The following is a 17,514-nucleotide window of genomic DNA, read 5'->3' on the forward strand; positions in this document are numbered from 1 at the left end:
TTAGGGATCAGCATGCTTACAATGAGAAAGTTGATAAGCTCATTCGAGCACTGAACCGTTCCTAGTAATCCTTCCCAGTCTCTATGCTTCTTTTCATCCCCTCTGTTCAAAATCTTGCTGTTGTATGTCCTTCTGTTGTCATTCCCCCTGCCTGGTGGTAGAATAGTAGTCGGTTTATCATATGTTTGTCTTGATTGGACTACTATTTTGTTGTTGTGTTTTTTATTACTCTACTTTAGGGAAATTAATCTGACATGTGCATTTTTCATTGGCTTACTTATTATGATTTTGCTCATGTTGTAAATTAATCACTTTTCGATAATGCCAAAAGGGGAAAGAAATGAATGTTGATTTGATTTGGAGGGAAGGATATTGATATTGGTGTTTTGCGATGTTGATGTTGGTGTTTTGAGATGCTATTATTAAGGGGATCTTGTTGGCTAAGATGTGTACTATGCTTTAACTTTGGGCTATGTTGCAAGGGGAACAAATGGGACTTGATTCTCAGGGGGAACAATTGTGTCAAAGTTTGTCATCAACAAAAAGGGGGATATTCATAAGACAAAATGTTTTCTACGTTTTGATGATTGTCAAACCACTGGAGAAATAGAGAGAGACCTGGTTCACGATGCTCTCCCCGCACGTTGTACGATCGTGTAGCAATAGCGTAAAGATGCTGCTAATTGCACAACCGTACGGTAACTGCGGCCCATGCTTTAGATCAAACATGGGATGAGTGATCTCTATCTAACTCACATGCTCCCCAATGTACATACAACTTTTCCCAACATATTGTGTATCACTTGACAACCTAAACAATCTTGTGCAAATCTTTGTCGCCACAAGTTCTCAAGTGCTCTCAAGAACAAAGCCTCTTACAAGCTGAAGAACCTGATCCAGACACCAGATTATGTCTAAGTTCTTTAGGTTATTGTGAGTCTTTGTTCATTTGCTCTTTAAACTATAAACCTACTCTTCTTTCAAGAAGCTATTGTAGGTATCTTAAATTCTCAGTAGTTGTTAGGCAGTTTACCTATTCAATCTATTGAGTGGTACCCTTGGCTAGAGTTAGTCAAGTGTATTAGTTTGTTTGGCTAGAGTTAGTCAAACGTGGTTGTGAGCTTGGCTAGGGGTAGTCAAGAGGTGTTGCTTACAATAGGTATATTGTAAGGGTAAGAGATTTATGTGAGTTAAATTCCTAGATTGCAAGAAGTTGTAATCTGAAGTTGCTCAGTATAGTGAAGTGAAATCCTATGTAGTAGGTCGTGGTTTTTTATCCCTTGAGCAAGGAGTTTTCCATGGTAAAATCCTGTGTTATTTACTTACTGCACTGTCTGAGAGAACTGGTAGACAATTAGGTCTCTCCATATACTGTTTGCTAGACGCACAACTTTTAACAACAAACAATTAATTGTTGTGCGCATAATAAGAAAATGAAAGGAAAAGAGAAACAAAATATTGAGTGACCATCTAAGCAATCAACTACTCAGTAAGAAGGTAAATCGCTCTACCAAGATGTTCTCCATTCTCGGGCCTCGAACCTGAAATGATTTATAACGTCGGTCGGATCCTTCTATAGTACTCGAGCTTTTACAACTCGTGTGATTCAAATCGTGGCATCTTAATCACTGAGTTGTCCGTAGGAAATGCGAATTTCATTTTTCAACCTACTCTGATTAGGACCTGTGCTTTTTCTTTTCTCCCTGAAGTGTAATCTACGTGTTAACCGCGTTAAGCCATAATAATGAAATGACAACTTGGTCTATTAACTTATAATCTGTGGTTCTAACGTTTCCTGCGTTTGTAGGTAGCCTTTCTCCTTCTAATTAATAAATAAAGTTGCTTATCAAATTTCAGGCTTCACGCGGACTCTTCACCTAATCCCCTTATTATTTAAAAGATTTACGAGTTGACTGATAATAGAGTACTTATCGTTCCATTTTTAAAAAAACATTTATATGACCTACCACCCTCAAAGCATCAGTCTGGACATGAACTTTCCAAAAGAAAATAGTCCAAGGTACAATTATACCTTCTCTATATATTGAAATCAATGGCGGATTTAGCTTATTACTTATTAGCTAGGGGGTTCAATCTAATCCACTATATTTGACATGGAATATGCATATATATGTGAAAAACGCTAAAACATCGATAATAAAGTATATTTTGAACTTCGCAAGCACAATAATAAGTTGAGTGCTAAGAAATTTAAAGGCTGAACCCTCCAAGCTCAAATAATAAATCTGCCTCTAATTGAAATATTCATTTGTTATAGACTTGACAGGATAGTAGTAAATAATGCTCATTTCGGTTTTAAATATTTTATGATGCTCTTAAGATCATTTCAAGTACCATTTTCCCAGTTGGAATGGTTCGAACACTTAGTCTAATATTAATTTATTATTGATAGACTTAATCTAATCCTCATTTATTATTCATATCATTTTCCTTAATGGTTGGACCTTTAAATTCTTGCTGAGCCTATTACACTTGTGGAGTTATGAGTTTGTGATTTAATATTTGTCAGAACTTTAGTAATTTTTAGATATACATACTCTTGTGTCGAAAATGCTAGGCTTGGCTGAACCTGTACCAAGCATGATACATTCGTCTGACCGTTTCTATATGTAAGTTTGCAACATATGCACACACTTATACGTGTATTTTGTCCAGAAATTTGCAGATCACTCGTTGTAGAATTTTCATTTAATTTCCTTACTTGTTAAATGCGATAAACACCATCCAAAGTTCTCATTATCATGTTAACATTTATTTTAAAGAAAGCACTGTGCAAAATGCCATAAAACAAAGCTACACACAAAAGAACAAATGGAACTAATCATAAACAAATACTCATTGATAGAATACTCTTAACAACCTTCAAGAAAGAAAAGAAGTTGCCGTCTCTTTCGGCAAAGAAAATTAAGGCCATCTTCGTTGACCACTATTCATTTAGTCTTGGCTTGTCTCTTGTACAAATTCAAAAGACAATAGAAAGGTACCTTTGCCTTGTCTGTATTTAAATTGAGAGATTACGGACTTAGGAGAACGCATCCACTATCATACCAAGAGATTCTGCCTTGTTTATGCACAAACTCTCCCCATTGTTAATTATCACACACATGCGAGAGAAACAGAGAAAGAGAGACATGGCTTATGCTGCTATTACTTCCCTTATGAACACCATACAACAATCAATGCAAGTTACTGGATGTGATTTGCAATCGTTCTATGAGAAGCTTGAGTCCCTGAGAGCTATTATTGAGAATTCCAGCAATATAACAGGCGATCTTGAAGCGCTGACAAGCTTGGAAGCACAAATCGCAGAGGTAGCATGCGGAGCAGAATATATGTTGGACTCGAAATCAATAAAATCTCTTTGCGCAAAAACATCAATTATACAAAGCAGAACACTCTGGAAACTCTGCTGTTCCTTGGAACAAGCGGTAGAACACATTGATTCCATCATGAAGCAGTGGATGGCAATACGGGACTGGTACAACAACATCAAGGATTTGAAAGCACAAAATTTTTCTCTTGCTAGTTTACCTGAGCATGCTGTAGAGCCCGAGAATATAATGGTTGGCCATGAAAGTGAATTCGAGATGATGCAGGAGCAACTTGTTAGAGGAGCAAGGGAACTAGAAGTTGTCTCAGTTGTAGGGATGGGTGGCATCGGAAAGACAACTTTGGCTAACAAAATTTACTGTGATCCATTCATTATGTCTCGCTTTGACATTCGTGCAAAAGTTACTGTTTCACAAGAGTATTGTGCGAGAAAAGTACTCCTAAGCCTTCTTTCTTCTATAAGTGGGAAGTCTGATGAATTTTTTGATCAAGATGATGGGCAACTAGCAGACCAATTGCAAAAGCTTCTAAAAGGCAGGAGATACTTGATCGTCATTGATGACATATGGACTACAAAAGCTTGGGATGATATAAAGCCATGTTTCCCGGACTACACCAATGGAAGCCGAATACTCCTGACCACTCGGAATATGGAAGTGGCTGAATATGCTAGCTCAGGTAACGCTCCCCGTCAAATGCGCCTTTTGAATTTTAATGAAAGTTGGGACTTGCTACATAGAAAGGTATTTGAGAAAGAATGTTTCCCTCCTGAATTTGAAAAAATTGGAAAACAAATTGCATTAAAATGCGGAGGATTATCTCTAGCAATTACTGTGATTGGTGGACTTCTCTTCAAAACCGGTAAAGCGTTAGATGAGTGGCAAAGTGTTGCCGAGAACGTAAGTTCAGTGGTAAGTACAGATGCTGATGTCCAGTGCATGAGAGTTCTAGCTCTGAGCTACCATTACTTGCCACATCACCTAAAGCCGTGCTTTCTGTATTTTGCTATCTTCGAAGAGGATGAATCGATTTATGTCAATGAACTTAAGAAATTATGGGTAGTGGAGGGATTTTTGAAGGCGGAAGAGATGAAAAGCATAGAAGAAGTGGCAGAAAAATGCCTAAAAGATCTAATAGATAGAAGTTTAATTTCCATCCGCGATTTGGCTTTCGGTGAAACAGTCAAGAGTTGTGTAATGCATGATGTGATCCGTGAACTCTGCTTGAGGGAAGCTCCATGTGTGCAATTCATGCATTTTTCCTCTAACAATCGAGGTCAGATCAGTAGCCTATCGAACTACCGTATCATTATGAGAAAATTATATAGGTGTGCCAATAATGAGGCCCGTTCTATTTTCTTTCATAATGAACACTTAAGCTTCATGTCGGAGTTGCTGCCTTTCAAGCTAGTAAGAGTACTAGATCTAAGTCGAATGAGCTTTATTGTTTTTCCCAGTGGGATAATTGAATTAATTCACTTGAGATACCTAGCTTTGGGTCTTTCTCCTAGATTACATAACTATCTAGGAAAAGAGATTCCCTCATCAACAGACGTTCCTCCATCCATATCAAGCCTACGTTATTTGGAAACTCTTATACTTTCACAAGGATGTTTTGCGGCTCCAATACATCCTCTGATATTACCATCGGAAATTTTGACTATGCCGCAACTGAGGTACCTACATTTGGGCTGGAATTACTTGCACTATCACGAGCTTACAGAGAACAGTTTGGTTCTGAAAAATTTGCAGTGTCTGTCTGGATGGAATCCTTGGTATTCTACTGGGTCTGTCGTTAAACTATTTCCCAACTTAAAGAAATTATTTATATGGGGTGTCGAAGAAGACTTTCATAGTCGCAAGGACCTCTATGATTTTCGCTGCTTAGATCAGCTTGAGGAATTGCAATTTTATCAGGGTCATCGACGTCTTCATGCTTGCTTTCTAGAAAGCATTACACCTTCAGGTGCTACTCCACAAGATCCTCTGAGGTTTCTGAAAATGCTAGGTCCACCTTGTGCAGATGGCGTTCCACCTTTGCTCCTACCTCCTACAGATGCTTTTCCACAAAACCTTAAGAAGTTAACTTTTAGCAGGACTTCTTTGCGGTGGAAGGATTTGAGCGTTGTTGGTAAATTGCCCAAACTCGAGGTCCTTACACTAGATTGTAATGCCTGCACAGGTGAGGAATGGGAGGTAGTTGAGGATGGTTTTCCTTGCTTGAAGGTCTTGCTACTGGAAGATTCAGGCATTCGGTACTGGAGAGCCAGTAGTGATCACTTTCCCTGCCTTGAACGACTATATCTCGCAGGTTGCTGGGATTTGGATTCAATCCCTCAAGATTTTGCAGATATAACCACACTTGTTCGAATTGATGTAATGTATTGTTCAGCATCTGCTGAGGATTCCGCCAAGCAGATTCTACAGGACATGCAAGACAACTATGCAAGTTCTGTGGATCTTCGTATCCATCCGTTAATCTTGTAAGACATCTTCTTCCTTCATTTACTTCTCATAATTGTTGCTTGTATTTGGGTGTGCAAATTATATATGCTAATGCTAAAGGCTTGTTTGATCAAGAATAGTTTACTTGATTTAATCTACGGAAAAGGCTCAAATATGCCATCGAACTATCGGAAATGGCTAGTTTGGCTCATTTATGTCATCGCTGTTACTAAAATGACTCATCTATGCCATTTTTTCATTAACGCCTGTTTTACAATACCAGATATGACACTAACTAGAGGTCCACGTCGTTTAACTAAACTAACACAAATTGAATCTTAAATTAAACTAAAACCCGACCCATAAATTAGTGTTGGTTTAATTAAACGACGTGTACCTCTAATTGGAAGCAAGTATCATATCTGGTATTATAAAACCAACGTTAAAAAAAAATGGCATGGATGAGCCATTTTGATAACGACGATGGCATAAATAAGCCAAACTATTGATGAGTGGCATAAATGAGTCGTTTCTGATAATTCGATCGCATATTTGAGCCTTTTCCGTTTAATCTATTTTCAGTTTGATCAGAGGGCCAACGTGCAGAATATCGATTTTTAGAGCTATTAGTACAATCAATTATTATATTATAGTACCTTTATTTTTTTTATTTTTTTTTGTACAAAAAGAACTAATTTTCGTAATTCAAACCAGACATTTCCAAAGTAGGTTTTAATTTTGTAAAAGATTTTTTTCCTGTGGAACTTTGGTCCAATTGTGAAAGTTGGGGTCCAATACATTTGAGGTCATGTGTTCAACTTTTTATGAAAACAGAGTAATTAACTTGTAATCATTCATAGTTTTCTGGTTTTTAGTAGATTGACTTTGTAAGTTTCTTCGGTAGTAGGTAAGTTTTACTGATCTGCCTTCTTTTACAGTATAGTGTTAACATAGACTCTTTCTTTCTCTTTATTTTATTTTTGGATTTAAATAGTCTTACATTACATTCATAGGTTAATAATCCTATTAATGTCCAAAGTATTGTTTGTTGCTGTAAGTGGCCATACTTTCATGAGCAGGCATATCCAGTTAGAGTTTAAGTTCGGCACACTGGCACATACTTTTTTTAAGTAGTATAACATGCTTTAACAAGTTAAATTGCACCCGTAGTGCAAATATTTTTTCTATCATTGTGTATAATTTAAATCCGTCCAATAATGTGTAAGTTCTTATAATTTTCTCTTGTTCCTTAACTTTGGGAAGTATGACAATTCATTTTTCCTCTTTTGTGGCTGGCTTTTACTGCAGGAAGGAAACGAGTGATGACCTTAAGGAAGAAAACAGTACTCCCTCTGGATCAAAAAGTGTGTATTCGGATTGGCATTAAAAAAAGTATTGAGATTGGATCACATAGCACTTAAAGAGCAAATCTGTAAAAATAAGGTTAATTCTTTTTTAATGATAAGTGGACACTCTTTTTTACCCAAGAAAAAAAGACTAAGTGGATACTATTTTGATCCGGAGGGTGTTATGACGGAAAGCTCAGTTGGTAGAGCAGAGGACTGAAAATCCTCTTGTCATCAATTCATATCTGGTTCCTGGCACATGATTAATTTGTATAGTTCTCTCTTCCCTAGAATAAATTTCTAATTAATTGATATGAATCAACATACATATTCTTTTGGTTTGGTTATCTGAAATTGAAAAAACCAATACCGATTTGATCCATTGATATGTGTTTTTTCTTTGATCAAAGTATAAGAAACAACATATAGTAATAGAAATCGAAGGATGTTTCAAATATGTTCCGATAAATAAACTGCTAGTTTGCGCTCCAGTTACCTATCATGTTAAGGGTAATGACATACTAGTTCATTCAGCTCAACATGTATTGCATTTCCATTTCATTGGAAGCCCTTGAGCATCACAGTAGTTCCATTCAATTGTGATGGGGTTCTTGACAGTTAAATTTAAGGTTCTCAACTATGACATCTCGTACTTATCCTCTGCCAACCTATTCACATCAAGACATTCACGAGAAGTTAATAGCTGAGTGTGTGTTTTTTAGGCATAATGCATAAATCGCTCCTCGAACTTGGCCTCAACTTGCAAGTATGCCCGATAACTTTGGGTGTGCACCCTCAATTTTTCTCCAATTTGTCAGTTGAGCACTCCAACTTACAAAATGATCATCTAGGCACCTCCAAAATTTATACGTCAGTGCCAAGTCAGTATTTGTGTTTACGTGTTCAAGTTTATACTAGTTGAGGTCAAAAAATATATAAGGTCAAGTGTTAATAAATGCTTAATTGGGTTCTAGTAGTCATACTTTCTTGAGCAGGCATGTCCAGTAAGAGTTTAAATTCTGAGCACTAGTGTATTCCTTTTATACCGTTTCATAAAGTTGAACTACAACGACATGTAACTCTTTGTAGTAATCTTCGATACAATAGCCTAGATAATAGAATAACTTGATAAGTTAAATTGCATCGATACTGTTTAAGTTCTTATGCCGTCATTGTATATTTTAAATATGTCCAATAATGTATAGCTCTGATACCTACATGCTTCTTCTTGCTATAATTTTCTCTTGTTCCTGAAGTTTTGGGAAATCTAACATTTCATTTTTCCATTTGCAGAAAGAGGTGATGACCTTAAGATGTTTCACAGATTAGCCGTTCTATGAAAGAAATGTCAATTCAGAAGTCGATTGTGTGCACTACTAAAATATCTCTATTTTCCTACTGAAAAATGTTCAGTGGCTATTTCCCACTGAATGTCGGTGGAAAAACTTAAATAGTGTTTTCACACGAAAAAAGTATGAAGTTTCCCGGCGTTTCAGTGGAATCTGTTTCCCACCATTTGTTTTTCCAGTGAGTTGGTTCGGTGGGAATGAAGTGAGAAAATTATATTTTATAGCACAAATTTCTCGCCGAATGTCGTGGGAAAAACATCTTTTTCTAGTAGTGGTGAGTGGTTGTTTTGTTCCATTTCTTTCAAAATTTTAGCATGAGCTTGTGGGGGTGTGGGGAAGGGGGGAGGGGGGGGGGGATGACTGCAGATGGCTTGTATAGTGTATGTCAGTGTTTTCTAAATACTCCAATTTTATCTACATATTGTATGAACATGCAAAATTAGTCCTACTCCATTCAAGAGGGAGCAACCGTCCGTAAAGGGGGTAATTTTGAACTACTTGTCTGACAGCGAGGGAATTTTTGAGCTACTTGATTAATTGTGAGAGCATTTTGTGCCAATATCGAATATGTGGTCAAAGTTCTCCTGCTTCAAATAATTCATGGATAAAATTGTCTACTCTTGCTTTGGCTACATCAATCTTTCTGCAAATTTGATTTATTAGAGTAAAGGTAAAGGTGAAAAATAAATTAATTTTCTAAAATAACAGGTATTTGAAACATATTTTAGTAAACATGCCAATTAAATGGGAATGGATATAGTAGCATTTTAAGGGGAGACCACACGAAAATTACTGCATTAAAAGAAAAATGTTATAAAATAAAATTTTGTAATAAATAAATTAGCAAAATGGAGAGAAGAGAGAGAGAGAGAGCATAAGAAGCAAGTGTAATAGTCCTGCTTTTCTTTCTATTCTCAATTGTGTATATTTCCATCAATTATACATGGCTATATATAAAGCCTTAAATTTGCAAAGGCAAGCTTTCTACAGTAGTAAATTTGCAAAGGCAAGCTTGCTACAGTAGTAGTGATGGCCCATATGGTCATCCACTTAATTTATTCATAACACTCCCCCTTGGATGTCCATGTAAAAGATAAAATTCTAGTGAAGAAAAATATACAAGTTATTCCTAATACGCATTGCTTGCTGCCTCATTAAAAACCTTACCAGGAAAACCCAGTGGGACAAAACCTTGGTTAAGGAAAAAAGAGTGCAGCGCGTATCTTACTCCCCCTGATAAGAGCATCATTTTGTATCTCGGTGAGGGCATATTTCAATCATGCGGATCAATTTCTTGAATATTAATGTTGGCAATCCCTTAGTAAATAAATCCGCCAAATTATTACTTTGATCGAATTTGTTGAGCAACAATTTCAACATTCTGTTGAAGATCATGTGTGAAAAAGAATTTTGGTGAAATGTGTTTGTTTTGTCTCCATTAGCCTTGGCTTTCAATATTGTTGGAATCTTTATCTTCATGGAGAGACCACAATTCCTTCCTAAATGTGTTGAGTTATTGATATCAACCATGTGCATTCTCGGCTTGCATTAGAGCCACTAGTATCTTTGAGCGACTTGCCCAAGTAACAATTACTAATTGCCTTATAGAATAGCATAATATGGAAGCCACCCACATGCAAATGAGTAATTATCTGAGATCGTACAACTTCATGCAAATCATATAAATATCCTGCATTTGTATAGACAACAAGTCCTTGACAATGTTTGTTAGACAAATCATATAAATATCCTGCATTTGTATAGACAACAAGTCCTTGACAATGTTTGTTAGAATAAACAAAATTCATATCAATATTTGATTTCCTTCACATATAAATGTGTAGGAGTTATATTTTGCCTGCACATTAATAGAATATGTTATCCATAATCATAGTATTAGCAAGATTTATAAGTGCACCTATTGCACTAAAGAATATTCCATCATTTTCATGAGATCTAAATGGATCTTTATTTATATCAAGTGAGCTCACAACCATTGAGGTATTCAATGGAATCACCTTTTCTATGTGTGACTTGACTGATAGACAAATATTCTATTTGTAAAATGATCGATTTGTAGGCCAAGAAAAATTGTCTTTTCAAAGCCAATCATCTTAAATCATTCAGTAGAAAATCTACTACTTTTGGAAACTCTTAAGAGTTCCAATAATATTACAGTCATACACGATGATCATAACAACTTTAGATCCTTAACTCTTTATAGAAACATAAGGGAAAATTGGGTCGCTTTTGTACCCTTCTTGCAATATGTCATCCCTAAGGCAATTATACTACATGCACGCTGATTTATTTTTCAATCCTTATAAAGACTTATGAAACTTTATTGAACCAGTTCCCTGAGAACTATTCTATTCTTCAGGCACTTCAAATCCTTCAGGGATTTTCATAAAGATTTTGTTGTCTAGCTAGCAATATTAATAATGACAACAATTCATTATGCGCATATCGAGTTTTCATATTGTCAGACTAATAAGATCTCTGAAAGTGATTGCATCCACCACAAGAGAATATTTCTCCATATAACCAGTACCAGACCTTTGCGAAAAGAAAACTTTAGTGCCATAAGTCGTGATTTATATCTAACGACTTTATTTTCATCATTCCATTTTCACAATATATATAATGTACTCCACTGGCTTTCCACTTTCAGGTGTTTGGACTACAAATCCGAAAGCTTCACTTTTTTTTTTTATGTGAAGTCACTAATACTCGATTGCACCCTTTGATTTTGGCCAATCATTTGTTTATCTATAGTATGACAGATTTAAATTTCAAGATTATCATCATAATATCGAGCGCTATATCATATACGTCGTCGACGATCTTTTGGATCAGTTCCATAGACATAATTTTTCGAGATCTCTTCATATTCATTAATTTCAGGTACCTGAACCTTTTTCAAGGTTTGATGAAGTGTTATATCTTGGGGCTCTTCTAGAGCACTTGCCTCCTTATTATGACCATCATAATAATTTTATGCTCTCCTTTCAAGGCTTTTTATCTTTGGAACCGATCGGTCTAGCACGCTTCAGGCGTGCCGTAGACTCTATCCTTCAGGGACTTTAAATGGAGCATTTGTAGCTGGCATATAATATTCTTTTGGGTCAGTTAAATGCGTCTGACATTTGACTGGAATTATCCTTTTGAATGAGGATTATGCTAATGATAATTTATTCCACATAACATGTTTTCCAACTACTTATCATTTCTCCCCCTGATGCTAGTAAGACTAACATATATCCCCACCTTCTTTGGGGATCCATCTTTGTGCGTTGTGGTGGTGCAATTGAATTTATTACCACACATTTGAATGTTTCTAGATGGATATTATTTGGTTCCTGACCCTGAACCAATCGTGATGGGGGATTTATTATTACTTGTTTGGCTTGATGCATACAAGTGCTGCTACATGCTAAATAGCATATCCCAAACCAAATTGGGAGTTTTATTCTCATACCCAATGGTTCAGATATTATTGGAGGCATACAATTTCTACTAAACCAACTATGGATATAAACCAGCATTATTAATATAATTGTATTGTTTGGAGCCATGCTCTTAATTTATCAATTTGAGCAAACTACCTTGCAAAAACCAAATGGCAAGTAGATACCAAACGCACATGTGACCAAATCATAGATGCATCTATTAAAATCATATAATAGTAAATGGTCCACATGGCAGGTGATTGATATATATATATATATATATATCACCTTTTATACGTTCCAAATCTATGGGGATCCTAATCCCAACCTTAGCTGGTCTAATAATAGATTTATGATCTTAAGCAGCACAAGAGAATTTCTTGAAGAATCTTTTATTTCTTCTATATAGAACCACGTGAATTCTCAATTATTTTTGCATTATATTTAAACCGGGATGGTCAACCGGTCATGCCAACTGATGTTTATTTCAACAAACTTCTATTTTACTATCGTACGTGATTCCGTAATCATACTCATATTATGCGTAGTACAAACAGGAGGGAAGCAGGGTATTTCACATTTATATTTCTTACCCGCTATGATTGTAGTAATGCGAAGATATTAAATCTTTCATTAATTTATAGTCTCATTATGAATGCCCACTTTGGCAAATACCTTTGAAACTCAATAAGTTTCTTTGAGACTTACTACAATATAATGCTTTCTTGATAATCAATTTAATTCCTCCAATGTAGTAATAAATTAGCTCTTTCAGAGCTGCCAATTAATTGTGTACTACCACACATTTCATAACATCATCCGTATGATGAACATCCCTTTAAAAGAGAAAATTATATCATTTGGGTCATGATCAAAAATTATTTTAGGCAAGAACCGTTTCTTGCTTTAACCTTTTCCCTTAAATAATCATCATCGGCAAGGTGATCAATGACCACTTATATCACAATATCGATTTCTCTCAAACCTCCCCATGAGGTGAGTTGTGGTATAGTATAACCATACATAAGCATGTATTTATGCATATATGTTATCACATCTTGCCACATTCACTTTAAAGAATGGACCAGCAATCACGGTGCTTATCACAAGTTATATTTTTTTCAAGGAATGAACTATAATCCTTTGTATGTGCTTCATAAATGTTCATTATAAGTTCCTAGTCATCCCTTGAAATTTATTATATTTATATGATCCACCTCAACATCATTTTGAGCGGTCAAGTACGTCTCTATTTTGTATTTCTTTATTTTGATGGAGGATTTATAAAATCTATTAAATTAGGTCGCACAACAACTGCATGCTCAATGACCTTTCATATCACATTGATGATAAAAATTATCTTCACCTTTTGAAGGACCATTTTGAGAACCCATAATGTTCTTCCCTTTTATAATTATCATAATGATGACTATTATTATTTTGTCCTTTATCACGCCCACGTTAGAACGTTCATTCATATAGCCACAACAAGTATTTTGTCATCTTTCGTACTTATCATATGAAACGCAGTAAGTGAAATTGCTTGGGATTTTTACGTTGAAATACCACATTCACGCCAATTTGGGGGAATGGAGCAAAGTCATGAAACCGCCTTGCGGACGGGCTTCACAATTTTATCAAGATATATTAATTTGCTATATTTTTTAGAATTATATTTATATTCAAAATAATGTTTCATCATAAAAAATAAAAATCATCAATATCGCACCTTTTGCATTGGGACTTAAACCCAATGTCAATTCGTCTTCACACACGACTAATATAAAGGCGTTTTAAGCCATAATGCGATGGGACTTGAACCCAACTTTTTATATTATCACTTCACATAGTAATCATTGGGACTGAAAAAAAACTCGATGTCTTACTCTTTTGGTGCAATAGGACTTGACTCCGTTTTAATTTATATCGTATAACGTGGATCACCCACGTTATACAATTAAATTTTTTTTTTTTTTCTTACCTCTATCGTGGAACCAATAGCATAATAGGCCAAAGTGCCCGAGACTCACTCTCGAGTCTTTTAAATAAAGTACCATTTTTATGCTTTTATGCATAACCAAATTAAGTTTTACCAAGACATGAAATATACCAATTCTCTTGTGGTCGAACATTTCTTGTAACTTGTATTACTTAAACCTAATGTCGATTCAAAGTGGACCATAAAATCATGTCATAACATCTCTCGAATTTTTCATGTTGCTCTTCAAGAGCAATTTTGTGACATGATATAAATAATATTTCTCATATCCATATCTTCAATTGTAGCCACAACAGACTTATGAAAATATTATTTCTCATATCCATACAATTTAGCCACGGTGGTTACAAGCATAATTAAATTTAGTAATAACTAGGTTTAGAAATACTACCACGTACAGTGGTCATATATTTCCTTCTGCAAACTCTATGGGAGTTTAATTGTATCTTTTATGAAAAAATACACTCTATATGTATATATAGTAAAACGATGAAGAGTGCAGAGAAAGCCATCTTGCATGTATAAAGCTACAATCCTCATAAAGAAGTGTGAACATGCTTTCGGATAATGAATGAGTTTAACAATAATACTTTGTGTTAGCTCGTAGCAATTATTTGGTCAAACTGCCTCTAATACTACAAAACTGAATTTCAAACAAACCAAATTCAATACTTACCTGTTTCTTAATATTAACCCATAAAAACGTATACCTGCTATAGGAAAAAGATTATTGCTCTTCACACCAAGAGCCCTTATATGGCTTGGTGAAAAAGCTCCTTTACTGATATCTTGTACTTTCTTTGTAACAGAAAGATGTATACCTGCCACCTCTTTCTTTCTCCGTAGCTTTGTAATTATACTAAATAATTAAAAATTGATCAATGAGATTCATTCTTACCTTCTCTTTAAATTGCTTCCTAAACCTGAAATTAAATCAAAGTAAGTGCTCAGAATGATAGAGTCTCGTGCTAATAACGTATTATAAAATAAAATTATGTAATAAATAAAGTAGCAAAACAGAGAGAAAGAGAGAGCATAAGAAGCAAGTTTAATAGTCCTGCTTTTCTTTCTATTCTCAATTGTGTATATTTCCATCAATTATACATGGCTATATACAAAGCCTTAAATTTGCAAAGGCAAGCTTGCTACAGTAATAGTCGTGGCCCACATGGTCATCCACTTAATTTATTCATATAAAAAAAAATGCAGGTGTGCCTTCAATTTGGAGCCTGCAAAAGGACACCAACTGGCCAGTGGCAACTAAGAAACTCAAAAGTCAAAAAAGCAGTGCTGACCATTATTTTTCTTGGCAGATGTGATAATTGAGCCACAGATTCTGTAAGAAATATGTACAAGAAGAAATATGTATTTCAAACTTTGTCAATTACTCCCTTCGTCTTAAAATAAGTATTATCTTAATTTTAAAAAAAAGTGTGTCTCAAAATAAGTGTTATTTTAGAAATTTAAAACAAAAATTATTAAGTATTTTTAACTATATTCTTAGCATTAAATAAGTAGTTCTCTTTAATACTGCTCAATTCTAAAAAAAAATCTAGTCCCTCCATCTCATTTTATATGAAGATGTTTGACTTGGCATGAATTTTAAAAAATACGGGAAGATTTTTAAAATTTGTGATCTAAAATAAATTATAAAAATATGTGTGGCTAGAAATCATTTTATTATTTTTGGATTGATTAAAAAGGAAAGAATGCATATAAATTGGGATTAAGGGAGTAATAAATAAGGTTGGATTAGTGACTTCACATTATATTTATTGATTTCTCTGTGTGATTTTGATTAAGATGATGCTTAATTTGAGACGGAAAGAATAATACTTTCTTAGTAACTTTGTTTTCCCGATGAAGTTGGGAAATGAGGGACCTTTCTTCTTGGATTTTACACCTGTCCAGGATTTATAAAATTTTAGTATCATACAAAACGGTGAAAGAATGCAATTTAAAGTATTAATTAAATTTTACTCAGTATGACTCTTAAGTCTTAAGAAGCAAAGCAATACTCTGGAATCGCCATAAAAAATAAAAATAAAAATAAAAAAACAAAAAAATACTCTGGAAGAAAAGAGTATTAACACTTTAATATTGGAGATAACTCTTCTCAAAGAGTTCAAATTGTATAGCCTGAGAGTGTAAAATATTTTTAACTGGTCTTAGTTTGAAGATTACAAATAACGCTTATAACGGGTTACCTGCAGATATTTCTTGATGACATGATAGTGTAAAAATATATTGACATTATCATATAATATACTTCTTCTGTTTCAATTTATGTGAACTTATTACTATTTGAGGATTCTACAGTGTAGTTCTTTGACCACGTTTTTCTTATATTAGTTTTTGGACATTTGCGTTGCACATGTATCTCTTGCTAATCAGTAGAAAATGTTTTAAAATAAAGAAATAATTTTACAAAAAGAGATGTGTTACGCGAAATTTGAAAGGTAAAAATGCAAGCTCAAGCTGATGAACTATGAGCCCACTTGGTCAATATTTATTCTCACTGCAAAGCACAATTTATGAAAACTTCTATTTAATGAAGTTGAAAGAATATCCTTCATTTTGAGAAAGAAACATTGCTTTAATAGTATTCTATTTCGGTTTGACCTTTTCTTAAATAGTTTAAACATATTAATTCAGCTTCGTAGTTTTTTTCTATATATATTATTATTTCAACATTTACATATTTTAAATATAAATATAGTCAACATCGGCTATGGCTGCAAATGCTTGTGTTTTTGTTTTTATAAAAATTGTAGCCTTCTCCTTTTTACAATTGGATAAATATCAAGAAACTGTTATCGAATGAAAATACTATATTGTAGCTGGAGCTGGAAGCAAAAGGGACACGACTTCATTCTACTCTACATAGCTATTCTATATTCTTTTTGTATTTTCCCTCCTAATCCAATTTTCCAAAATGTTATTAGAACCAAAAAAAACACAAAAGGAAAAGGTGAAAAGATAATAAATAATTTATGAAGATTTGAAAAGTAAAAAATCACTTACAATTTCTTATTTGAAGAATCTCCATCTTGTAGCCATGACATTTTATATATTTCTCATAAAAAATGAAGATAAATATTAAAGAAATAAAGAATTGGAGACAATTGAACTGTCACAGATCCATACAGAAAATTTAACCATTTCTTCTTCAATCTGCTATCCAATCCACTGCTCCTCCAAAACTTAAATATAGCACAATTAGTTTTTGGATTGAAAACCAATAACGAACCCATGTTTGTGACAGCGAATTTTTCATGAGTTCACATTTAGTAGCATCTAAATCTAATATAAATGTCTTAAGTCATTTGAATAGGACCTAAAAAAACGACTACACGGTTACACTTTCAAGAATGCTATGGAAAATTTATCTTATTAAAAGTTATTAAATGAAGGGCGACCCAAACACTGCTGATAGGTGGGCTGTTTCCAGGAAGACGGTTCTTCCAAAAAAAAAAAAAGGATCCACTTTTTCATTTCTTCACATTCTTCTTTTGTTATTTGTATTATACGTGGGCTATTTATATGAAGAACTTATTACCATTTAATGTGAAAACA

The 17,514-nt window shown here is 34.4% G+C and overlaps 1 protein-coding gene across 1 annotated transcript; it reads left to right on the forward strand.

The window, feature by feature from the left end:
• The first annotated feature begins 2,950 nt into the window (after window positions 1-2,950).
• On the forward strand, window positions 2,951-5,947 carry LOC132031093 (putative late blight resistance protein homolog R1A-10). The gene has a single exon (XM_059420952.1). The coding sequence runs from the start codon at window positions 3,090-3,092 to the stop codon at window positions 5,835-5,837; it is 2,748 nt and encodes a 915-aa protein (XP_059276935.1). The 5' UTR covers window positions 2,951-3,089; the 3' UTR covers window positions 5,838-5,947.
• The last annotated feature ends 11,567 nt before the right edge of the window (window positions 5,948-17,514 follow it).

Source organism: Lycium ferocissimum, chromosome 9, assembly GCF_029784015.1.
Source record: "Lycium ferocissimum isolate CSIRO_LF1 chromosome 9, AGI_CSIRO_Lferr_CH_V1, whole genome shotgun sequence".
In the NCBI taxonomy this organism is placed as follows: domain Eukaryota; kingdom Viridiplantae; phylum Streptophyta; class Magnoliopsida; order Solanales; family Solanaceae; genus Lycium; species Lycium ferocissimum.

Bases quoted from the DNA above. Each gene is read 5' to 3' on its own strand.
- LOC132031093 (XM_059420952.1), top strand. From the start codon at position 3,090: ATGCACAAACTCTCCCCATTGTTAATTATCACACACATGCGAGAGAAA.